Source organism: Stigmatopora nigra, chromosome 12, assembly GCF_051989575.1.
Source record: "Stigmatopora nigra isolate UIUO_SnigA chromosome 12, RoL_Snig_1.1, whole genome shotgun sequence".
In the NCBI taxonomy this organism is placed as follows: domain Eukaryota; kingdom Metazoa; phylum Chordata; class Actinopteri; order Syngnathiformes; family Syngnathidae; genus Stigmatopora; species Stigmatopora nigra.
This window is the reverse complement of record NC_135519.1, coordinates 12,733,760-12,758,993: the sequence shown is the minus strand read 5'-3', so window position 1 is coordinate 12,758,993 and position 25,234 is coordinate 12,733,760. Positions and strand designations below refer to the sequence as shown.

Here is a 25,234-nt window from a genome sequence, read left to right as displayed (position 1 = left end):
GCGTTTTTCTACTGTTGCATTTTGTAGCCTTTGGTTGCACTTGGATTTAAGCAGTGCCGGAACAAATCTAATCCATGTCCAGGGGGGAAGAATGTGACCCTTAAATCCAAAGTAGGGTATGAGCTGATAGCGTTCATAGTCATGGTGACCTCTAAATGCATTTTGAAAAAAAAACCAGAGGAAGATAAGCAAGGTTTTAGGCCTTGCACCCGTTTTATGCGGGTTAGAAAATAAAGTGAAAAGAGCTGTTGGATTTAAATCTGGATTAATCTCAATGATTCATGCTCACAAAGTTCCACAACTCAGTGAATCACTCCATGAATTTAATTCATGAGTCAAGTCATTAATTGCATCACAACGCTCCCAATGCAGAATGTGCAATAATTGCATCAGCACTCTTCACAGGTTTTTGGGGCAGTTTTGCGGGCTTTTGGAGTGAAATGATTGGCTATTGCCTTCTGCTTTGCTTTTGGCATTTAACAATTGTAACTTGTGGCATTTTGCTTTATTTCGATGGTACATAATAATAAATCCAATATATATATATATATATATATATATATATATATATATATATATATATATATATATATATATATATATATATATATATATATATATATATATATATATATATATATATATATATATATATATATATATATATATATATATATATATATATATATATATATATATATATATATATATATATATATATATATATATATATATATATATATATATATATATATATATATATATATATATGTATACATATACATACATACATTTATATATATACACATACATTTATATATATACATACATACATTTATATATATACATACATACATTTATATATACACATACATTTTGATATATATATATATACATACATACATTTATATATATACATATACATACATACATTTATATATATATACATATACATACATACATTTATATATATACATATACATACATACATTTGTATATTTATACATATACATACATACAATTATATATTTATACATATACATACATACATTTATAGATACATATACATACATACATATATATACAGACATACATACATATATTTTCATTTATATTTTTATTTTGTATTTTTTTAGGGGGGATGCTGGTGGAGGAATGGTTAGTGTGTCAGCCTCGCATTTTTTTTTGGCTTGGGGTTCGATCTCAAGTGTAGAGTTTGCATATTCTCCCCGGTCTTGCATGGGTTTTCTCCGGGTATACTCCACCCACATCCCAAAAACATCCACCCAAAGCAAATCAAGCACTCTAAACTATCCCTAAATTTGAGCATGAATGGATGTCCTTGTGCCCTGCAATTGGCTGGCCACCAATTCAGCTCCATCACCCCCTGGGACCCTTGTGAGGATTAGTAGTACAAAAAAATGAATGCATGTCTTTGATCAAAAGCAGGTATAGTGGAAAAAGGCAGCAAAGTTTAGGGCCAACATTAGCAAGCGGAATCAAAAGTGAAAAGTTTAGTGTTTCCGACCGCCCACGTTGTGCCCACCACGTCCGATCCCCATCGGTCTTTCCTCCTAATTGACGGACGGACGCTGACTTCTCATAACTCATTTTTCGAACTTTCGGTAAAAATGCCTGATTTAAACGACGCCGATGACGAATTTCACTACCTCCGAACGGTCAGTATTCTTTTCTAATGATTTAATGATAGCGATCTTAAATAAATGGCCAAATAATATTAATAATAAGCCCGATGTCCCAGCCAAATGTTTGTTAACTTCAACAATAACCAGGCCACGATGAGATCCATGTTTGTTGGCGAGTTTGAAACAAACAAATCGCTTTTTTTTAATGCATTTCCAGCGATTGTTAATCCACTAGTTGCACACTTTTACTTAGTTTTATTTTATTGGGCGATCTATGCATGCGATGTTATAAGCCACTTGTTGCGTATTAATGTTTGCAATGAATTGTGAGTCGAGTTTCACTTTATTTTGGCTTGGATGATCACAAATGGCTTGGAAATCTCTATTTTAATGCATAATTCCATCTCAGGTGCCTTGTTTGGAACGTATAATTTTATCCTATAAGTAAAGATCGGCTGTATTATGGATGGGAGGCTGGGATCTATAAAAAATATGGGAATGAAACAAAATGTAATATAAAAAGATCTTGCATAAGCAAAAAGTGAGTCTACTTAATATGATCTACGATAAGGATTGCATTTTCAGAAGATATCAAACCAGAATAAGAGCAAAAAATCATTTTAAATGTGATATTTTGCTTGATATGTGCATGAAAATGACATTTTTTCCATCACTGGCATTAAGAATTTCATTTGAAATCATGTATTTTCTGCACAAGGGTCGCAGGGGGTGCCGGAGTCTATCCCAAATGTGTGGGCAGCCAATCACAGGTCAAAATGAAACAATGAAATACTCATAGCTGTTGTTCAAGTTGCTTTATATGCATGTTTTTGGGCCATGGGATGAAAGCAGAGTACCCAAAGAAAACCCACACAAGCCTGGGCACAACATACATCTCCAATTGACTTGGGAATCGAACCCTCGACCCCAAAACTGTGAGACCAACATGCTAACCACTCCTCACCTTCATTTGAAATCCTTCTGCAAAAATATACAAATGATACCCATAGAACATATGATTATTATTATTTTTTAAATGGACTTTCTACCCATAAATACATGATGTGTTACCACAAATAAAACCTAAGTGGAGATAAACATCTTCATGACCGTCGATATATCTCAGCGTGTTTTGACGGCCTCCAGAGCACCGCCGATACCGACAAGACGAACGAGGGCGATCTTCCCAAAATGGTGCGACGCAATCTGGACGCCGATGGTTCCTTAAATAGCTTCGGCGACCCGATGGCCTTCAAGTCCTCCATTTGCTTTTTAAAAGAAGATAAGCTTGGCAGAGTCCAAAACGGCCATCAAGTCAACGTTTATTTATAAAGCCCAGCAGTCCAATAAAGTGCCTTTAAAAACAAACAAATCTAATGCATTATATCAATAACCAGGACAAATGAATTGAAGTTTAAAGTCTTTTTTGTGATGGAAAGCAAAGCATGTCAAAATCACATTCTGCTATCCATTATTAAAGCTATTTTTGATGTTTTTTAGTGATTTCATGGTCATTTTTTGTGTTTTTTTACGCCAGGGTGACGAAGTGGTCCTGCAGAGCGTCTTCACGTCTCGGGAGGAACATGTGAAAGTCTGCCTGGCTGCCGAGGGCTTTGGTAGCCGTCTTTGCAAGCTGGAGCCCACCTCCAACTGTAAGGTAAGGACCACCTACTTATGGGGATTTTGCCTCTAGTGGGGAACTTTGATGGCAACATCTCCCTGGAATTTTTTAAATTTTGGGGCTCCCATCTTCACTTGACACTATAAATTGTGAGACAATTGCGAAGACAACTGTTTTCTTTGAATTATCCGTCCTTTGCCAGAAATCTTACTTTGTCGGTTTCCTCTATGCAGAAGCAAACCATTCCAAATGTTGAAAAAAACACTTTCCCTTGCTTTTTACCAAGATCCAATCATTTAATAAGTGTGTAAAAATGTCAACAATGGGGACATTAAGGTTCTAATCCAATTGCTGTCCACCATTGACTTTGAATTGACACTCCACCCGACTTCTTCCCCATCTTTGCCCTCCTAGAACGTCCCCCCAGACTTGTCCATATGTGGCTTCATCCTGGCCCACTGTGCTTCTTTGAGAGCGCTCCAGGAGATGCTGGCACACTGCGAGAACCTGGCCATAGAGGTTGGTCTAATCAAATCAGTCCTACAGCGTTCTGAAAACCTTCTCCTGATTAAAAACCCTTATATTTGCTGTACATGTTTACCTGTCAGGGATCCATGGGGAACTGCCGGACCCTTTTGTATGGCCAAGCCGCACTTTTCCGCCATTCCTACAGCAGTATGGTGAGTCATACCATTTTCCCTGTGGAGATAGATAACATAGCTGCAGTTGTTGTTGTTTTTTTAATCTGGAATAAATCCACCTGGGGTTTATTCGTCTTGCAGTATCTCAGCTGCTTGTCCACTTCTCAGTCCTCCACTGACAAGCTGGCTTTTGATGTGGGTCTCCAGGAGGATGAAGCTGGTATTTTTTGAGATTTTTTTTAGCAAAGCCAAGTGCGTACTTGATTTTTTTTTGCATAAAATTGTTGGTTTTTTTGTATCTCAGGTGAGGCTTGTTGGTGGACAGTTCATCCGGCTTCCAGGCAGAGGTCAGAAGGAGAGAAAGTGCATCTCGGGGATGACCTCATCTTGGTTAATGTGTCCTCGGAGAGATATCTTGTAAGTCAAGGGTGTCAGATCATTTTAGATATAATATTTAAATATATTTTTTTATAAATGGATTAAAAGAACTGGATTAAAAGACCGGAATATTCAGTTTTTATAGATCTAAAACAACGTTTATTTTAGATTTTTTTTATATATTTATTTTTAGATTTTACAAAATGATTTTTGAACTAAAAACACAGGAAAAATGGATTAAAAAATGACAATTATTGATTTAAAAGGGGGAAAATCAGGAAATTTAACAGACATCTATACTCTTCATTTGAATTTGATCCTAAAACAGAAAGTCGCCACTTAATATTTACTTTCCCGGGCCGCACAAAATGATGCAGCGGGCCAGATTTTGGCCCCCGGGCCGCCACTTTGACACGTGTTGTAAATTTTAGTGCATTTTTGGAGAAATAAGTGGCAGGATTGGGATTGCAGCCATAATCACAAATAAATTATTTGTGCATTACCTAAAGAAAACTATGTTTTTCTTCCCAATACTTGTTTAAGTATTTTGTGGCTTTCACATTCCAGACAGATTAGATTTTAAATGATGCAAATTTCAGAATTTTAAATAGCTTTTTTTCACTGGCCTGTCAGATTATAGACACGTAAAATATTTTACTTGCGAGAAGGGCAAGTGTTCCAGCACATCTGCATTTTTTTTGTGTGGTTTACATCTCCTTTTCTCTTTATCTTTTTTTATGGAGCACTTTTCCGTGCCGAGGAATTTTAATGACTCACTTCAGGCACAAACATTTCACGGATGTCTATTATGGGACCCCAAAAGATTCATAATTACTCTATCTCCAGTTAGCATTCGGCAATAACTTTTTTTGTAAGTTTAAAACTTGGAGTTGAGTAGTTTCTTTGTATATTATAGGCAAGAATTTTGACTTTTTTTGCCATTTAAAATGTCACCTTTTACCCAAGGACACCACCAATGGTGTCCAAACCGCGTTACTGGAAATTAAGATGGACCTCAAGTTGAGTTATGTTTTTTTGTCTTTGCAGCATTTGTCTTTTGGCACGTCGGGTGACAACAGAGGCTCAAGCGACGCTCTCGTGGTGGACGCCGCCTTCAGCCATTCTCTCTGGAGTGTTGCTCTAGTTTGCTCTCAAAGTGGACTCGCTCAAGGCAAGTTTTCCTCTTATTTGCTCTCTTGTCATTCTGAAAATGAAAGCGAGTACTATTGTTATAAAGCCTATAGCTCTTCTATCGGATGCTAATTGTTGGAAATGTCCAAAAAATGACTACATTTTGCTATCGAAAATATCACAAGTAGTAACATTCGACTTATTTAACTACAGGATTTTTTGGACTACGTGTAACCAATGTTCCCTCTAATTTTTGGTTGGTCTGGGTAGAAAGACAACCTTCCTGATTGCACTGAGTACTAGTGTGAGTGACATCATCATTGCTCGCTATAACCAAAGAATACACATTGAAGAAGAACAAAAAAAAAGACCTATACATCGCACTGGAGTGTAAGTCACATTTTCAGGATGGCAATTTTTATCATGAATCAGAATCCAGGAACAAACATGTTAAATTCGCAATAGTAAAATGGAGAACTGGCTTAGCATAGGTTTTTCAGGTTAATATAGCAAAACAACATGATAAATTGTCAGTGGTAAGACAGGAAAAGAAAACATTAAGTCGCACTTGAGTATTAATTGTAGGCTCATGTAAAGCAGGAAAAAAATGAGACTTATATTTGGGAAAATACGGTATTTGAGCATAAACTGCCTGCTGTTCTACACTTAGGATACCTGAGGGGTGGCGACACGTTCCGGCTGCTCCACAGCCACACGGACGCATGTTTAACGACTTCCACGGCGGAGAAAGAGGAAGAGCAGCAAAGGTCAATTGCGAGGAAGAAACTCATTTGCATGTCCATCTGATGAAAGGCCACTTCCCCCACTTCAATTTGCGTCTTTCTTCTAATCTAGGCTCATGCATTATGAGAGTGGATCCGTTTGTAGACAGGCCCGCTCGCTTTGGAGGCTGGAGATCTTACGTGTAGGGTAAGTAGAAACAAATTTGACTTTGGGGAAGACGTGTACCGTGATTAATGATCTTCTGATGTCAAGGTGGAGTGGAAGACATACTAGCTGGGGAGAGAGATTTCGACTCCGTCACGTGACAAGTGGACGATATCTGGGCCTGACGGATGAACGAGGGGTCAATTTGTTGGATCGGGACCAGGCGGATGTCAGCGCCACCTCGTTTTGTTTCCGTTCTGCCAAGGTAGGCTTGAATGCATGGTGCAATCTGTCCAAAAAGTTGGCGGTCGTACATTTTGTAGCGTTTTTGGGTGAGAAATGTTGGAGTTTTGGCTTGGTTGATTTGATTTTTAATAAATTTAAGGGTCTGTAAAATATGTTTCCATTTTTAGGAGAAGCAGGAGTCGGCTACCAAGACTCGTTTGGACGGAATGGGATTCCCCGAGATCAAATATGGAGACTCCGTTTGTTACCTTCAGCATGTTAACTCAGGACTTTGGCTCACTTACCAAGCAACGGACAGCCAGACTGCGACGATGGGAGGAGCTAAAAGAAAGGTCCTTTCTATTGGAGAATTGGCAATGAATTTCAAAGCAAAAAAAATCAGTTTGAAGGCTCTTGAAAAATGAAATAGTGATGTATATGCCCTTTTGCAGGCTATTTTCCATAGTGAGGGACACATGGACGACGGGTTGACTCTGTCTCGGTCTCAGAGGGAAGAATCACACACGGCCAGTTTAATCCGGAGCGCCACTTTCCTTTTCACGACTTTTATCAGGTTTTGGAAACTTAAGACCTTAACCAATGATAGTGGAAGTAGTAGTATTTCATATATTACATTCTAATCCCAATTTTTTTATCCTTTTTCCTTTCAGGAAACTCGATTTTCGTTACGAGCAAGCCGCCATTTTACCGATGGCAAGCGTCAGGTGTAGTCTACTCGACCTCATGACCTTTTTCCAACCACCTGCAGAGGAACAGAGTCACGAAACTCGTCAAAACGTCCGAGCCGCCTTAAAGAAGCGGCAAAATATGTTTCGAGAAGAAGTAAGATAAACTGACAAGCCGGCTCAAAGAAATCGTTTGACGTAATGTTTCTTTTAGGGCGTTGTAGGGTTGGTTTTGGAGTGCATTGACCAGCTGTACCAACGCGGTCATGAGGACGGGGAAAGTTGGGAGGACATCCTTGGAAGTTTTTATGAGCTTTTGGGTATCGTCCATTTTGAGAATTTTCATTTGATGGAGAATACGATTAAAGATATTTTTTGTTTCAGCTTCTCTGATCAGGAATAACCGAGCCAACTGCGCACATTTTTCATCTTCTCTGGATTGGCTGATTAGCAGACTAGACCGACTGGAGGCCTCTTATGGTAGCATCCAATCTTGACACCAACTGGAGATCATGGTTTTCCCGTCATTCCTATTTATCTGTGTTTCAGGAGTCCTGGAAGTTCTGCACTGTGTTTTGGTGGAAAGCCCCGAAGCCTTGAAAGTCATTAAAGAGGGCCACATACACGCCATCATTGCATTTCTGGATAAGCATGGATGCAACCACAAGGTAGGGATTTGTTTTTATTGCTAGGTCTTGCAAAACCTGGAATTTCGTAGTTTTTTACTGGGTCGCTAACTGAAACCGATTGTTTTCTGGGTAAAATTCGACCTTGCAGGTGTTGGAGGTGCTTTGTTCTTTATGCATTTGCCATGGTGTCGCCGTGCGATCCAATCAGAACCTGATCTGCGACCACCTGCTGCCGCAGAGAGACTTGTTGCCGCAAACGCGATTGGTTAATCGGGTCACCAGGTACTCTCGTCGACTTCATTTGTGCATCCAATCCATTTATTGTGTAAATAACCTGAATGCAAGTTGCAAATTTGTGGGCCGGACCATTTTACATATAATATTATTATTTTTTTAAATAAATGGATTAAAATAACTAGATTAAAATCCCTGAATATTCAGTTTTTTATAGATTTAAAACAATGTTTGTATTGCCTTTTTTTAAATATATTTTTAGATTTTACAAAATGATTTTTGAACTAAAAACAGAAAAAAATGATTAAAAAATTACAATTATTAATTTAAAAGAGGGAAAATCAGGGAATATAATATACATCTATACTCTTCATTTTAATTTTATCCTAAAACAGAAAGTGAACACTCATCATTTACTTTCCCGGGCCACACAACATGATCCAGCGGGCCAAATTTAGCCCCCGTGCCACCACTTTGACACACGCAATCTAGCCAAACATAACACTTGATTTAAAAACCGACTAGTTTATCACTGAGTGAGCTTATCATTAGTAATTCATGGCGGTGTCAACACACGCTGCTTCTTTTCACGTGTTCAGCAAATCACCGGTTTGCCAAATGCCATCCCATCCTCGTAAACGTACATCCGCCGGTCGCCTCGACGACAACCAAATACTCCACTCAATAACTCGGCCCATTTTAATGGCTTCTTTCTGCACGTCTGCTGTGTCTAGATTATTATTATCTAGAAAGTTTTTGACGTATTGGCAAACATTTGTAGACCTTTTTCGGTCCTGGAGCCGTGTCATGTTTCACGACTTGTCATCGGTTCGTCTTTTTAAATTGAGCATCAGACCCCACAAGCTTGTTTCTGTTTGGGTTGACATGTTTAAGAAAAGTGGTTAGGGGGCGTGAAGATTCATCAATGTCATTTTATGCTTTCATTGGCATTTTTCTTCTTCTTTCAAGTTGTGAATGTCATGTTTTTTTAGACATTTGCTTCTCCCGCATTTTCTTCCCCGTCGGCAGGATATTTTTAGCTCGTTTTTGCGTCTCAGTACTTTTGCGGCGTCTGTGAATTAAAATAAAAAACATTTTCCCAAAACTAAACTCAAATCTCACATATAAATGCTATTTTAATCAGAAGGTACACATTTTTTTAGTTAGATTTTACTTTTTTGGTGTCTTTTTATGTATTTTTCAAAGGATTTTTTTAGTTTTCCGTCCCGAGAGACCAGAATGCTCAGGTTTTCTTACAAGAAGTGACATTTATTCTCCAGGTGGGGTATTTGATGGGCATTGGATGGTGTTTTCCAGTTTGAACCGGAATGGACATGTATAATAAATGCCAAGGAACTGAGTTTGAAAATGTTAAGTTTATTTTTCGGTGTAGTTGTCACACAGAGTTTAGCATTTTTCCGATTATTGGATTTTGGACCCAAAAATCTTCAGCAAAATTAATGAAAATGCAATTTTGTTTTGCCTACGAATCAAAAACAGGTCTTTGTGAAGTATTTTATTTTGGATAATTACTACTTTTTCTGTGGCTTTGTTGTTTTTGCCATTCACACTTAGGTAATGTGCCTTGTTGGCTGAGTGGTTAGAGTTTTGGCCTCACAATGGGGGGGACCTGGGTTCGAATCCAGGAGTTTGCATGTACTATGTGGGTTTCCTAAAGTACAATTTTGTAGATTTTTAAAAAATACTCAGGTTTTTTTGTCGTATTTGTGTTTAAAGATAACTTAAATCCAATCTGGGTGCCAATTTAGCAATTTATTGAAGGCTTAATTACCCAAATAATGAAGAGCTACAGGCCTAATTAGTTTCAAATGCTAATGGCTTGAGAATTTCAATCAAAACAGTTGATATTGAATTAGTTAATCCATTCGTAGCCGTACAATAAAATAAATTACAAGCCTTCAGTCCCTCACAAATGAATGGACCAAAATCCCCATTCATATCGTATCTAATATTCCCTCAAAATGGCTTTTCTCCCACATCACCTTTTTTTTAATACATCTTTAAATTTCAAGCACTTTAAACTGAAAATGAGGCACTAAATATGTGAAAAATCCTGACCTTGCATTTGATATTTTTCTATTCCGTCCTGGAAAACTTGAAAGCGTGAGGCCCAACATCTTCCTGTCCCTTGGCGACCATTCGGGGCAACCTCGCCGTTGGTACTACGAACTAGCGGTAGATCACGTGGATCCCTTCCTCACGGCGGAACCCACCCACCTCCGCGTGGGTTGGGCTCTCTCCGAGGGTTACCGGCCCAGCCCCGCCGGGGGAGACGGCTGGGGGGGCCATGGCGTTGGCGATGACCTCTGCTCCTTTGGATTTGACGGCCTTCACTTGTGGTCTGGTAAGATCTCCTTCATTTTTGTGTGCTAATCCTTGAAATAATGGCGACTTTTCGTGCATATAGGTGGCGTGGCCCGTAGGGTGCGCTCTCCCTTTCCATACCTGTTGACGGATGGCGTGGTGGTCAGCTGCTGTCTGGACTTGGTGGCTCCATGTGTTTCCTTTCGGATTAATGGCTTCCCCGTGCAAGGGATGCTGGAGAACTTTTGTACGGATGGACTTTTGCATCCTGTGGTTAGCTTTTCTTCGGGAGTGAGGTGGGTTGGGGTGTTTTCCGGGCGTTTGTCCACTTGAGCACTAATATTCATTGTTTTTGGAAACTAGGGTTCGATTTTTGTTAGGAGGAGAACATGGAGAATTTCGATTCCTCCCTCCGCAAGGTTTTACGCCGTGCTGTGAGGCTCTCCTCTCCAAAGTGGAGCTGAAGGTGGAAATGTGTCATGGGTACCTCTCGGATCAGGAGGATGGGAACCGAGAGCTGATTGGCCCGTTTGAGCCTGTTGGTCCAGTGGCCTTCACACCATCACCTGTTGACATCAGCAAGGTCAACTTCATGTTTTATCATGAATTTTTAAAAAGAAAATGGACTATCATTGATATAGATTTTAGAATTTTTTGGTTTTGATTTTGATAAAACAAAAAAAAAATGGCATATGAGGGGCTGTTGGTTTTTAAATTTTGTATGATGGTTTTAGATTGCAATTTTTTGTTGTTTATTTTGTTTATTTCTGTGGTTTTTTTGCTGTTAAGAGACAGATGGAAAGTAAGTAACACTTTTAGGCACTGGTGTATTTATATTTCGTGTTTTGTGTATTATCTGGACAGGTGGAGCTGCCTTTGCAATTTGAGGACATCCGAGACAAAATAGCTGAGAACATCCATGAGCTCTGGGTAATGGAGAAGATCGATCTTGGATGGTTTCAAGGAAATGTAAGGAGGAAACATGATAACAATACTTTGTTGCTTTGTCCATTTTGCATTTTTAGAGTTTTTTTTGTTCATCTCAGGATTGTGATGAAGGTAAACGACTGGATCCGTGTCTGGTTGAGTTCTCCAAGCTGCCAGATCAGGAGAGGAACCAGAACCTTCAGACGGCACAGGACATCCTCAGGTGAGGGCGCTGTTAGAATGGGTTGTATTCATGGGAATTTGTTTTCATAAATATGTATTAGATACTTAATTGAGTCCTCTGATAATTTATGGCAGGACTCTGCTGGCACTTGGTTTCCGCATTAGCTTCAATGACGACTATATGGAGGAGAGCACCCGCTTTATGAGACTGTCCAATAGGTATGTACTATTTCGATGTTTTCATTTGACCATTTTTAGATTGGAGTAAATTGGAACTTTATTTAGGAAATTTCTATGGTTGCAGTAGCAAGCACAGACACAGAAGACATTGTAGAACTAGCTAAAAAAAACTGGAGCCACACACAAAAAGTCCACTAGTTGCAGCGGACAAAGTCACAGCATACATGTAATAATTAATCAAAATAATTTTCTTTAATTAGAAGCACCTTGCTTACAATTAAAATGACGCCATAAACAAGTGTGCTCTTCATTGTGTTGTAACATTAAGCAATTTGGCATTGATATATTAAATAATATATCTGTTACGTTTAAAAAAAAAGTAGATTATAGAAAATGTATTTAATGAACTGGGCTTTATATAGTGTCTTATTTCTCTTATATGGTAATATTCATGTCAGGTGGTACAATGGAAAAGTGGTTAGCGCGTTTTGTGATCAAATTGCTGTTCACCTCGTTTCACCCAGCCATTGGCTCAAAACCAATTCAGCATGAACCTTGCCTACAGCCCACTGCAGTTTTGCTAGGATAGGCTCCAGCACCCCGCACGCCTCGTGAGGCTAAGCGGCTTGGAAAATGAATGAATGATTTGTCCCTGTGTTGGATGTGTGGCTTTAAAGCGACACGGCCAGGTGAGCTCTGCCCGGTCTTGCTTTTGCCAGCTTATTTCAGTGCAAGCTCGCGATAACAGTCCCATCAAATGACCGCCATGTTTTATTTTCCAAATCCCTATTTAAAACTGCCTCGGACCCCACATTTTAGCAAAATAAAACCGGTTAGAAAAGGGTTATTATATGAAAACCCAGCATGGTTGATCAAGTAGGCCAGACTCTCAAGTCAAAGCAATTTTTCCAGTTTGAAAAGGCACAAATCTGTGATTGGCAGGTACGAGCAACCCGCCGGTTACAGGCCCGCCCCAGTAGATGCCAGTCAAGTCTTTCTCAACCCAACGCACTCTGATGCGGTCAAAATGTTGGCGGAAAACGATCACAACGTCTGGGCCAGGCGGCGGATCAAGCAGGGATGGACTTATGGAGTACTGCAGGTTTGCAATATGTGTTTTTTAACAGTGTTCTCTGGTAACAGAATTTTTTTCTTGCCTTTTTATTCAGGATGACAAATTCAAGCGGTGCCCAAAGCTTGTGCCCTACGACATGCTGGATGAAAGCAGTAGATGGAAAGGACAACAAGGTGCCAAGAATGCTGTTTGTACCTTGCTGGCTTATGGCTACAGCCTGGAGAGCCTTCACAAGGAGAATAGTAAGTTTCAAAGCAGGTATTAATATTGGGGAGAAACTTTTTTAGCCTGGAAGCCTTCTAAAAAGTATAAAAGTATCCAAATGTTTGTTGAAATATTGGAGACAAGCACATAAAAGAGGAAAAACTATGAAAAAATGTATATGTTAAGCCATTAATGTGAATAAGACATGAACAAATGCAAAAAAAATGTCCTATAATTTCAGTTTTTGCCAAAATTTTTGCACTGAAAAAAAATCTAAAATTTATTCTCATAATATTAAGCTTTTTTGCCCAGAACATTACAATGTATGACTTGTAATTTTCTGCAGAAGTAAGCGGGAAATACTGCTATATTCTACAAAATAACCTCTACTGTCAATCTAAAAAAAATAAAATAAATAAATAAAATACTTCACGAGATCAGATAAAAATGTGCTACTGCAGTACACAACTTTGTTCAAAAAAATAAAGTGGCTCACGAGTATACTTTGTCCAAATTGTTGCAATAAGCTAATAATCATAAGAGAATGCAAATGTTCTGTTTATTTTTTTCCAGCATGGCTATTATTATTGCATATCACCTTTCCTATTTTTTATTTTTTTTGTGTTGCAGTCATTTTATCAAACGGAGGCTTCTTCTCTGGCGAAAAGTGTCGAGTGTTCCGGGCAGATAAATCTTTTGCCGTGACTCGGGGGAAGTGGTACTTCGAATGCCAATTGCTCACTGCGGGGAATATCAGAGTGGGATGGGCCAGGCCCGACTGTACGCCCCAAAAAGAGCTGGGCTCTGATGATCGGGCTTTTGTCTTTGATGGATTTCAGGTCAGACTTCCAAAACACCACTAATATTTGTTTTGCCTTTAATCTTTTTTTCCCGTAATTAATATTTGTTAAAGTCTTCCCATTTTAAGTGAATTGGGTATTGTGACACAGTGCAAAGACGCCATGTTGGCTCAAAGTAGACAATTAGTTTATTTTCTTGTAATTTTAGGCTACTTTTTGGTCACTTCTTGTAAATTCTGGACTATTTTCTACTGATTTAGGACAGAGGTGGCGAACAATTTAAGGCCAAAAAGCCAAAGTTTTAAACTGTAACAAGGCAAAGAGTCCGACTTTACGTCAAAAGCAGCATAAAAACAATCCAATCGGCCAAATTACTTTTGAAATGTCATTTATTAGTAGTTTTTAATGTGCCTTGATTATTTTATTAGTGTATTTTAAGAGAAAATATAAATAAGAGAAGCATTAAAGGAGGCAAAGTGTGACAAAAGATACAAAATATGATAATTGTAAGGGTTGTATGAACGGGCTAAAGGCAGAACAATGCTTTAGATGAGTTGTGCAAAACTGCAGCTATCTTTTTATACAGGCTCGGTGGTACCATCAGGGTGGGGAACCCCTGGGGCGTACCTGGCGCCAAGCAGATGTGGTGGCTTGCTTACTAGACTTGACCGAAAGTACCATGATGGTCACCCTCAATGGAGAATTGCTGTTTAACGAGCGTGGGTCGGAACTGGCTGCCAAAGACTTTGACGTCAGAGACGGTAATCTTTCAGAGAATATGATGGCCCATCAGGGGTAGTGCATGTTTCCCTTTTGTTATGCTCGCCCCAACATTATAGGTCTGCTCCCGGTCGTCAGTGTGGGCGTCAACCAGGTGGTGAGGTTGAACTTGGGCCGCCGAGAGGGCTCTTTGCAGTACTTTAGCGCTTGCGGTCTACACGAGGGTTACGAGCCTTTTGCTGCCAATATGGATCGAGATCCTTCACTGTGGATGAGTTGGAAACTGGCGCAATTTAAGACTGTACTTGCAGACAATCCTCGCTTGGAGGTGAGGAAATGCAACTACTTTGGTATGTATTGAAAGTAATTGTCGACAGTAGTGAAGAGGAATCTTCAGATTATGCTGTACCACAGAAGTTTAAAAACTGAAAACAATTTCAAATATAATATATAATGTAATGTAAGGTAAGGCAAGGTAAGGCAAGGTAAGGCATGGTAAGGCAAGGTAAGGCTAGGTAAGGCAAGGTAAAGCAATGTAAGGTAATGTAGGTTAATGTAATGTAAGGTAATGTAAGGTAATGTAAGGTAATGTAATGTAAGGTAATGCAAGGTAATGCAAGGTAATGCAAGGTAATGCAAGGTAATGCAAGGTAATGCAAGGTAATGCAAGGTAATGCAAGGTAATGCAAGGTAATGCAAGGTAATGCAAGGTAATGCAAGGTAATGCAAGGTAATGCAAGGTAATGTAAGGAAATGCAAGGAAATCGAGACATTGTGTTTTGTCTTCCAATACTTTGCTAAGGCAGTATTATTATTATATTATCTTCATATAAATCCATATAAAAAGACAATGCAGGTTACAGGTATTTAAATAACAGGTTTCCTTAAAAAAAGAGTCCATTTGTAAACCTGTTTTCAACTCTTGAACTTTGCTCACCTTTGATTTTATTCCCATTTTGCTTAAAACATTTGCTATACTTTTAGGCAAACACTCCAGACACGTAACTGATTGTCTACAAGTCTTGAAAAGTCCTGGATGTTCTTTAAGCTCTCTTTGTTAGCCCTCCTTGTTTCGGCCACCTTTTTATCGGCAAGACTGATCCTCTATATCCTGTTTGAAACTAATTCAAGGTCAACAGAGTCACTGGCTCAAATGATTCCTTATCGAGCCTGAGGGTCTCACAACGATTGCCACCTCAGCACAACGGAGGCAGCGGAATGGCTTTTTACCGTCTCAACGTGTCCATCCAGTGCGCCTCGGTTCTCACCAGCCCAGCAGGGGGCGTGCCGTCAGTCGTCTCCAGTTCTTTCTCACCAGGTTTGCACAAAGTGACATTTTTCGAGGTTTGGCGTCACACAAAATGACAGAAATGAATTTATTCCAGGAAGGAGAGATCAGGAAGAGATGGACTCTGACTTTGAAGTGTTGATGAAGTCGGCCCACGGTTTTGCAAGTTCTCGAGATGAACTCGAGTGCAAAGATCACGGGCAAGATAAAACGTCAAGACTGAAGCAAAGGTAAGTTATGGACAAGGTACAGTAGAAAGAGGGTGAGAATACAGACACAGAAAAAGACCTTTGTGACTTTTATTTAAATTAATTTGGATAATTTGCGTTGTATCGAATCAAAATCTGTCCAAATCCTTTATTGCACTTGCCTGTTTGGCAGTAAATAAACAAAATGTGACTGCATTTACCCTCACGTCCACTAGTAAGTGCTGTTCTTTAAAGGTTCATGCTGAAACGTACCAAACCAGGCCTCGTCAGCAGCAACTCCTCTGCTCGTCTCCTCGAAGACGTCCTAGTGGACAAGGAAAATGCCGAACACCTCATTGGGACCACCAAAGTAAGAACTACTCTCGCAGATTTTTACGTTATACGACTATTTGCGGAACTCATCTTGACGTATTCACATTTTATTTATATATATTTTTTACCATTGCAGTTTTACTACTCGGTGAGAGTTCTTCCCAACCAAGAGCCATTCAACGTTTGGGTGGGTTGGGTAACCCCCGATTTTCACCAAAGCGAGTTGACATTCGATAGCGATGACAACTTTACCGTCACAGTGACTCTTGGAGACGATGATGGCAAAGTCCAAGAGAGGTTTGTGTTTAAAAAATAAACGTTACACAGACATGACAGTTCTCTAAATACCCGCAGTGTAAAGAGAAGTAACTGCTACATGGTTTGCGCCGGAGAGGCGACCGGTTTATCTCGGAGTCGGCGGAGCGTCGGTCTGGAAATCGGTTGCTTGATTGACACCACCTCTGGACTCTTGACCTTTACTTCCAGTGGGGTGGAGATGTCTACTTCATACCAGGTAGGTTGGGAGGTCTTTATATATTTTTTAGCATGTTTAAATATGTTATTTTTTTTGTCTGAACCAGGTGGAAGGCAGTACTAAGCTTTTTCCAGCCGTCTTTGTCAAAGCCACCACCAGAAACATGTTTCAGTTTGAGCTGGGATGCGTTAAGGTGAACTACACTTTTTTAAAGAAAATAAAACATGAGTTGTTATTTAATCAGCAAATCTAGAGAGGGTTAAAAACAGTTTTTTGTTGATTATTGTGTTTTTAAGAGTCATACTGGCTGTTTTTATCTGCTATATTTGGACCAGGTTTGACTCAAAAGTTAATAAATTGGAGTCTATACAAACCAGATGCACAAATTTGCCAAATTTTAAAATCTACAGTGTGTAACTTTAACTCTAAAAATGTAAAACCAGCACATATCAATAAAAAATGAGTAGGACTCATTACTTTAATTGCTAATTTTCGCCATTTTTTGTTTGTTGTTTCTCCATCCAATCAGAACGCACTGCCATTGTCAGCCGGTTCAGTTCGCAGCCTTAAAACGACATCGTCACCCCAGTGCCCACCCCGGTTCCAAGTCCAGTCCCTAAATCCAATTTCGTGGACTCGAGTCCCCGACAAACCAATGTCGGTGCAAATCGACCATCCCGATCCGTACCATGGCTGGAGAATCCAATGCGAAGAACGTCTTCAAGTCCTCATCCTTCAAATCCCGGATGAAAACAGGTCTGATAAAACTTTTAAATTCAATTTACATCTGTTTTTATTTCATTTTGAATTGGAAATGCCATTTTTTTTTCTTAGCGGCCTCCATATTTCAAAGTATGTCTCTGCTTATAGTTTATCAAAAGAGGATTTTTTTTGGTTCAAACTTGCAGCGTCAGGCAATGAGCGGAAAAAAATAAAATATATAAATTTCTGCAAAGTATGTTCAAAGGCAACCAAAGAGAATCGTGGGAGGAAATTCTTTGAACATTTGAAACGGGGACACGCAGCTCCAAATATTGCTCTCCAAGCGGCCGATGAGCTCAGAAGAGAGCCCCCAAAAAAACTCTTCTGAGACAAATCTCAGCAAAAGTCCTTTTTTTGCTTTGCATGCAACAAGAAGCGAAAAAAGTGTTGCAGTCGCTCGCCATGGATCTGCTTTATTTATGCCTTGTAAAGCAGCCATTTATGTATCAGCATTTAATGGTAGAAATGTGAATAACGGCTTTCTAAGAGAATTATACCGCATTCTCTGGACTATTAGTCGCACTTTTTTGTTGTTTCACTGAGCCAGCAACTTATATATCCACCAGCAATTTATTTAGTGTTTTTTAAAATATAATAGTTAGATTACATTGGATTAAACGGTATTCATTATATACCCCAAAAAAGCAGGAGCCTATTTTTTTCAATTTTACAATTATTTTAACATTTTCTTGCTTTTTGATGAACAAAAAAACTGCAAATGATATATTCCCCCCACTTGCATGATGCATTCTTTGTCTACTGCAATTTATACTCCAAAATATAAATGTATTGTTTTCAAATGGTCACAATTCTGAAACTTTAAATTTAATCTCCAAGCCAAAAACATAACCATATTTTCCCCTTTTTTGGACTTAGATGCGTGGACATTTTGGAGCTGTCTGAAGACCAAGACCTATCCACCTCTCTTTACCACACCCTCCATCTTTACTGCGCCTTATGCGCCTTGGGAAACACAAGGGTATGTCGCGCCATCTGCAGCTACGTGGACCAATCCCAGATCTTCCACGCCATCCAGAACCCACACCTGCCCGGCCCACTTCGTTCTGCCTTTTACCAGCTTCTCACACAGGTCAGCCCATCCATCAATACAAACTCCCTTACCGATTCAACGTAAAAATCTCCTTCCATCGTTTTAGGTCCACCTGAACAGCCTCGCCGCGGTACGTTTGGCCACCAACCACGAATACATCGTCCCACTGTCGAACAAAACCAGAGACGTCACCCTTTGCCCCCAAAAAAGTCCATTTCCTCTAGGGATCCCGAGTGTAGGAGGAAGCACTTCTTTGAAACCGCATTTGACGTTTTCAAACCCGTGTTTCGTCCGGGTGGGGGTGACGGGACAAGAGAGCCCAGAGTTCCCCCTGGAGATACTCAAGAACTTGGTGGTGGAGATGTTGACGGAGGCCGTGGGGGCTCTTGGTCGGGGCATCCGGGACCCTGTAGGTGGCAGCGTGGAGCTTCTCCTGGTTCCTCTGGTGAAGCTGTTCCACAAGCTTCTGGTGGTGGAGGTTTTGAGTGATGAGGACCTGGCAAAAGTTCTAAGACTGATAGAACCAGGGGTCTTTTCCATGGAGTTGGGAATGGTGGAAGAGGATAGAGAGGGAAGAGGAGAGTTGGAGCATTCAAAAAGAGGACTGTTGGAAATGGAGATTCCGGAACAGGTCAAACTTGAGGTGGAGATCGACAAAGTATAAGTTTGTTAGCTATGTTTTTGGGCTGTATTTTCTCAAGTGCCACATATCATTTTTTTTTAATCACAAACACTCCCCAAAAAACAACAAAAAAAGACACCATCTCATATCAAGTTCACACTCTACTAATCTGGAAACATTAAATTGTAGATCTGAAAAACATGCAAAAAAATAGGGGAAACAGCTTGTCAAATTCTCCAATATTGTCAATTTAAAAAAAAACTAAAGACCACCAAAGATCTCTCACCCATCAAAATCTCCTCTGTACCTACAAAAAAATTGCCCAAATTTCTAATGAATTACGGTTTTGATGAGTGAGAGACACTTATTTCTGTTGTCCACTATAGCAAATTCATGTATTTCAATATGGATCTGGGAAAACATCTATATTTCTGTCCCCTCTAGCTCTGCAACGTGCTGTCTTACCTGTGCGATATGCAAGTGCGCCACAAAGTAGAAGCCGTGGTGGCTTTCTCTGAAGACTTTGTGGGCCAACTGCAGGACGACCAGCGCTTCCGCTACAACCAAGTCATGGAGGCACTCAACATGTCCGCCGCCCTCACCGCCCGCAAAACCAAAGAGTTTCGCTCGCCTCCGCGAGAACAGGTCAAATTTCATGTCTTAAAACAAACCCAATGGATTGGGAACCTACGAGGCGGCACTTGATTTTGCAAATGATGTCATCTTTTCGCCATCAGATCAACACACTCCTAAACTTTAAAGATGGCGACCAACCTGAGAAGAGTCCGGTGCCAATGGCGACTCAACAGTCATTGCGAGATTTCCACCAGCTCCTGGAAACGCACTGCGGTTTGTTTGTTGTCTATTCTGACGCGGTGATGCAAGAAGGCGCTTTAGGTCATTTTATTGCTTTTCTTTCAGGTACTGAATTGGACAGCGCCTCAGAAGAAGGCGAGAAAGCGGAAATGCCGTTAAAAGATCAACTTCTAAGCCTCGGGGCAAGAGTTCTTGGACTCAAGAAGATGACCAAACAAGTTGAAGATGATGGACCACACTGTCCCAGTAAGTATATGTTACTTATCAATATATTACCAAAAGGGATTTTTTAGGATACTGTAAGTCCCTTCTGTGGATATTTATTAGCCATGTATTAGATATTATTTTAATGTGGTGCAGTGTTATTTACAAAAAATGTTGTTTTTTTTTATTTAAAGATTTTGAATTGAATTAACTGCTTTTATTGTCATTAGACAAGAATACAATTAGATTTAAAGCTTCACCACCAAAATGCACAAATAACAATAACAAACAGAGTGACTAATAGATAATAACAATGATAAATAGTCAACAAGGGTATTAAGTAGACCGGGGGTGGCTTTTGAGCCTCATGTGGTTCTTTGCATCTTATAATATTTTGTAAATACTGTTTTTATCATTGTTATTTTCTTTTAAAACACTCATTAGGGCCCATTCATATTAAAACAAATAATAAATTAGATTTAAAAAAGATAATTTGGCCATGTTATCTTTCCCTTCAGAGTCCCTCCAAACGTGGATATCTGAAATCATGCTGCGCTGGGCTCAAGAGTCGGAGATGGAGGATCCCGCCTTGGTCCGGGCCATCTTCTCGCTCCTGCACCGCCAATATCGCGGTCTCAGCGGCCAGATGGCGTCACCAATTTCCAAATCGTACGCCATGAGCGAAGCGTCCGTGGAGGACACCATGACCCTGCTCTCTTCTCTTTGTACAATCCGGTCCTTACTCAGCATCCGAATGGGGACGGAAGAGGAAAAATTGATGATCAGAAGTTTAGGGTGAGCCAAATAAATCAAATAATTTTTTTTTTAACATTTTCCACTTTGATTATTATTTTTTGGGCCACAGAGACATCATGAACAACAAGATTTTCTACCAACATCCCAACTTAATGCGGGCGTTGGGTATGCATGAGACAGTCATGCAGGTGATGGTCAATGTTCTTGGCGAGAAGGAATCCAAGGTGAGCCATTTTTTGTTGTTTTTTTGCTCCTAGTTTGTTTATTTCATGCATATCTTTTTTTTTTTTTTTTAAGGAGATTTCCTTTCCCAAGATGGTCGCCAGTTGTTGTCGATTTCTTTGTTATTTCTGCCGCATCAGCCGACATAACCAAGGAGCTCTTTTTGACCATCTAAGTTACCTTCTAGAAAATAGTAGCGTTGGATTAGGTAATGTCACATCTCTTCACCTCCTGTTTACCAAGGGAAATTTTGATTTGATGATATTTAAACGTGTTTTTATGCCCCTCCAAGCTTCACCATCAATGCGGGGGGCCACACCTTTAGACGTGGCGGCAGCTTCTGTCATGGACAATAACGAGCTGGCCTTAGCTTTAAAGGAGCCTGAACTAAAGAAGGTGAAATGAAAACTTCCTAAATTTGTGTACATATACGCTTTTGAAGTCAATCAAAAGCTTTTATTGTCTACATATAACAAAATTGGTGGTGCTACTCCACAAAGTGTGTTTTTATAGTAAAAAAAACATAAATAAGTACTATAAAAAGTATTAAAAGTCAAATTCTGGCAAGCTCAATTCTAAAATAGGCTAAAAGTACAGTGGCCAATTTTTAAGCAAACACCACATAGGTTGTCACCACTGACATCATAAATGCTGATTAAAAACTAACCCAAGGCTACAATCTTACATATTTAAATATGCTTATTACCATGAATATATATATTTTCATTAATGTGTTGTCCCATCAATCATTATCAAATAAATCAAACTAAAATGTAAATCAGGTACTAGTACAGTAAGATAGGTCACAGAAAACAGGTTAAAATTCAAGTTCTATTTAATTTTTCTTTTTGGATGAGGTTTTACTATCAATTGCATCTTTAGTGTGCTTTTCATCCCTAATTCAAGACGTTTTCTCATGTTTCTCAGGTGGTGCGCTATCTCGCCGGATGCGGTCTAAAGAGCTGCTCGTTACTCGTGGCCAAAGGCTACCCTGATATCGGATGGAATCCCGTGGAGGGAGAGCGATACCTTGATTTCCTTCGTTTTGCTGTATTCTGCAATGGTATTCACAGAAGAGCTTTCACATTTGTTACATTTTTTTGGGCTCGGGCATGATTATAAATTCTCGTTGATCGCAGGCGAAAGCGTGGAGGAGAATGCCTACCTGGTGTTGAGGTTGCTGATTCGTCGGCCAGAGTGTTTTGGACCGGCCCTGAGAGGGGATGGTGGACATGGCCTGCTCCAAGCAATTCAAGAAGCCATTGGCTTATCGGATGATTCGTCCATGAATGGGCCTTCTATGGCTAACCAATCCAATGCAACATTGTGAGTCCTTTATATTCATTCTAATGACATATATATTGAATATTTTAATCTTTATTATTTAATATTTTTAAGTATTATTTTTTCTTTTAATGTTTAATATGATTTAGTATACAATATTATATATTAATATATCATATAATAATCATAATATATTTTTTAAATATATGTACTCTATAATATGTATTATATATTAATACATAATATAATTGTATATAATATATTTTTAAAAATATTATTTAATATATAATAAAAATATTATTATTCAATAAATTATACATATATAAATTAGATATTTATTCATGTATTTATTCATTAACTTGCTTATTACCTATCTATTTATGTCTAAATTGTCTTTTTCTGTGTCTGTATTCTCACCCTTGCTACTATGACAACAAAATTTCCCAAATACTGGATAAATAAAGTTATCCAATTCAATCTAATCCAAATTTCGCCATTTCCAGTCAACTTCCTGACATAAAAATACCACTTTCCCACCATAGAACTGTGTTGAGATGACAAACAGAGCTCCATCCTGGTCTCCAACCACCAAATTTACCTTTTTCTTAACAACTTCATGATCACTGCTTAGAAAACCCCTCCATTCTCCAATAGCATTTCTGATGATGATTAATAAGGGTTAATTCCAAGATAAGCCTTTAATTCCGCAACCATCCCTTTAACCGGCAAGCCGGTAATTATCGTGATTATTTCCCGATGCAGAGATACCGTCCAGGATGGCGAAGATGACTTGATCCACATAGGGCACGCCATCATGACCTTCTACTCGGCCCTTATCGACTTGTTAGGGCGTTGTGCTCCGGAGATGCAAGTGAGCATATTTCTTTGACTTTTTAACTTATTTTTCGGACTTAAGCAGCCATCAATCACCAATAATGTCAACAACAATAATGTGTTCGATCCCAATATGAATCACACGCCATTTTGAAATAATTTGTCATTTCTTTCTCTGGTAAATGTGAACTCAGTGGTGTTTTTCAACATTTAATAACATTTCTAAAACGTTGCAGTTGATTGAAAGAGGCAAAGGCGAAGCCATCCGCACACGGGCCATTTTGAGGTCACTCATACCCATCCAAGATCTCGAGGGAGTCATTAGCATCTCTTTTCAGACTCCATCGCTGTCAAAAGGTCGGGTGAGATTGACAAAAGTTGGTCATTTCTCCTTCTCGGGGCTGGATTTCCATTAAAAAACACATTTGTGAAACTGTGACTTTCTTTTGAAGATGGAGAGGTCGTCGAACCGGATTTATCAACCGTCTTTTGCCCCGACCACAAGGCGGCTATGGTTCTCTTTTTGGAACGGGTCTACGGCGTGGACCAGACTAGTTTTCTCCTACGACTCCTTCAAGTCGGTTTCCTGGCTGACTTGCAAATGGCCGTCTCTCTCGACACGGTCAGTCTCTTTTGCTCAAATTTTCTTACTTTAAAAAAAATGATTAGGAATGCAGTCACTATTTATACAAGTGGCGTATTTCCCGGACTACAAGTCATACATTTTTTAACCCGGAAAGTGAGATTTTAACTGTAAAAGTGCACATATTTGTGCATGATTTTAAATTTTGAGTGTTTTCCAATTGAATTTTCTTCCTTCCTTCATAATAATAATAATGATAATAATAAATAATAATATTGTCATCATCATCATTATTTGACTAGACAAAAGCCTAATTGTCACTGCTCGTTATTCCTCAATATAAATTTTTATCATTTTTAAGCAAAATCAAATTTCTTATCTTTTAATGATAATAATAATAAGAAGAATAATCGGACATAGGCTTTGTCATCATACCCAGACACTGCCAGCAGGAGGCAGATCACCGCCCAACGTCTTTTCATATTACCACACCCCGAACTTATTACACAGAAGGGATTGTGTGCCATGATACCGAAAGTTTAGAGTCCTGATGCATGTAGGAAAAAAACTGTCCTTAAGCCTCATAGTAGTAAACTTGCTTTTTTTTTTAAATTACAGGATGATTTTGGATCCACGGACATGGCCTTAGCCCTGAACCGATACCTTTGTGCTGCCGTCCTTCCGCTCATTACCAAATTTTCCCGCCTCCTCTACGGTTTGGAGGACCACGGCACCCTGATGGATTCCCTTATCCAGGCGATCTACGGTCTTTCCAAGGCGTCGAGTTTAACCAAAGCTCAAAGAGAGACGACAGAGGATTGTTTGTTGGCTGTGTGCAGGTAGTATGATCTTTTTGTTTTTGGATTTTGTGTCAGAAATAGGCGTGGTAATCCCTAATAGCAAGTAGCGAAAGTCAGAATGGCAACAATCTACTGTGTCTCCTTGTTTTTCGTCCTTGTTTGTCATGCATCAACGTTTGGCCATCATTCGGATATCGTTTTCTAATTACCCACTGGTATATTTGATCTACATTTTGCTAATGACAATTCTTAATTAGATTTCTCATTCTCTAATTATATGATCAGTCGGTTCGGGGTGATTTGTCATGGCTAGTTAATGTGCTGCAGTAACTATTGTCTAAAAAAAAAGTTTCTTATGTTTTGTTCACCCGCAGTGCATCTTTAGAGTTTTTTTATAATTTTAGTGTAGCTGATCAAATAATATAATAATTTAAATCCATATTTCATAATAACAAAAACAATTATGTACAATTATTTTTATTTAGGCTTTTGCTAATCAAATTTTAATTCAATTAAAGTGGAA

At 39.1% G+C, this 25,234-nt stretch overlaps 1 protein-coding gene across 1 annotated transcript in view; it reads left to right on the top strand.

Moving 5' to 3' along the window:
* The first annotated feature begins 1,544 nt into the window (after positions 1-1,544).
* Positions 1,545-25,234, top strand: part of ryr2b (ryanodine receptor 2b (cardiac)) — a 51,318-nt gene continuing 27,628 nt past the window's right edge. The window contains exons 1-50 of the mRNA XM_077730118.1: positions 1,545-1,679; positions 3,184-3,303; positions 3,682-3,804; positions 3,876-3,947; positions 4,050-4,128; positions 4,213-4,325; positions 5,334-5,457; positions 6,088-6,184; positions 6,273-6,347; positions 6,414-6,570; positions 6,719-6,883; positions 6,983-7,148; positions 7,228-7,373; positions 7,431-7,536; positions 7,601-7,696; positions 7,766-7,884; positions 7,994-8,127; positions 10,203-10,444; positions 10,508-10,700; positions 10,768-10,987; positions 11,269-11,373; positions 11,451-11,554; positions 11,650-11,733; positions 12,637-12,796; positions 12,864-13,011; positions 13,604-13,812; positions 14,360-14,534; positions 14,613-14,821; positions 15,625-15,811; positions 15,879-16,011; positions 16,225-16,339; positions 16,439-16,599; positions 16,657-16,816; positions 16,884-16,970; positions 17,307-17,533; positions 18,416-18,629; positions 18,697-19,233; positions 19,657-19,857; positions 19,950-20,061; positions 20,134-20,274; positions 20,751-21,027; positions 21,098-21,212; positions 21,286-21,418; positions 21,503-21,606; positions 22,138-22,273; positions 22,350-22,536; positions 23,257-23,365; positions 23,565-23,685; positions 23,781-23,950; positions 24,530-24,750. Coding sequence (XP_077586244.1) covers positions 1,632-1,679; positions 3,184-3,303; positions 3,682-3,804; positions 3,876-3,947; positions 4,050-4,128; positions 4,213-4,325; positions 5,334-5,457; positions 6,088-6,184; positions 6,273-6,347; positions 6,414-6,570; positions 6,719-6,883; positions 6,983-7,148; positions 7,228-7,373; positions 7,431-7,536; positions 7,601-7,696; positions 7,766-7,884; positions 7,994-8,127; positions 10,203-10,444; positions 10,508-10,700; positions 10,768-10,987; positions 11,269-11,373; positions 11,451-11,554; positions 11,650-11,733; positions 12,637-12,796; positions 12,864-13,011; positions 13,604-13,812; positions 14,360-14,534; positions 14,613-14,821; positions 15,625-15,811; positions 15,879-16,011; positions 16,225-16,339; positions 16,439-16,599; positions 16,657-16,816; positions 16,884-16,970; positions 17,307-17,533; positions 18,416-18,629; positions 18,697-19,233; positions 19,657-19,857; positions 19,950-20,061; positions 20,134-20,274; positions 20,751-21,027; positions 21,098-21,212; positions 21,286-21,418; positions 21,503-21,606; positions 22,138-22,273; positions 22,350-22,536; positions 23,257-23,365; positions 23,565-23,685; positions 23,781-23,950; positions 24,530-24,750 — 7,637 coding nt within the window. The 5' untranslated portion in view covers positions 1,545-1,631. The remainder of the gene's footprint in view (positions 1,680-3,183; positions 3,304-3,681; positions 3,805-3,875; positions 3,948-4,049; positions 4,129-4,212; positions 4,326-5,333; positions 5,458-6,087; positions 6,185-6,272; positions 6,348-6,413; positions 6,571-6,718; positions 6,884-6,982; positions 7,149-7,227; positions 7,374-7,430; positions 7,537-7,600; positions 7,697-7,765; positions 7,885-7,993; positions 8,128-10,202; positions 10,445-10,507; positions 10,701-10,767; positions 10,988-11,268; positions 11,374-11,450; positions 11,555-11,649; positions 11,734-12,636; positions 12,797-12,863; positions 13,012-13,603; positions 13,813-14,359; positions 14,535-14,612; positions 14,822-15,624; positions 15,812-15,878; positions 16,012-16,224; positions 16,340-16,438; positions 16,600-16,656; positions 16,817-16,883; positions 16,971-17,306; positions 17,534-18,415; positions 18,630-18,696; positions 19,234-19,656; positions 19,858-19,949; positions 20,062-20,133; positions 20,275-20,750; positions 21,028-21,097; positions 21,213-21,285; positions 21,419-21,502; positions 21,607-22,137; positions 22,274-22,349; positions 22,537-23,256; positions 23,366-23,564; positions 23,686-23,780; positions 23,951-24,529; positions 24,751-25,234) is intronic.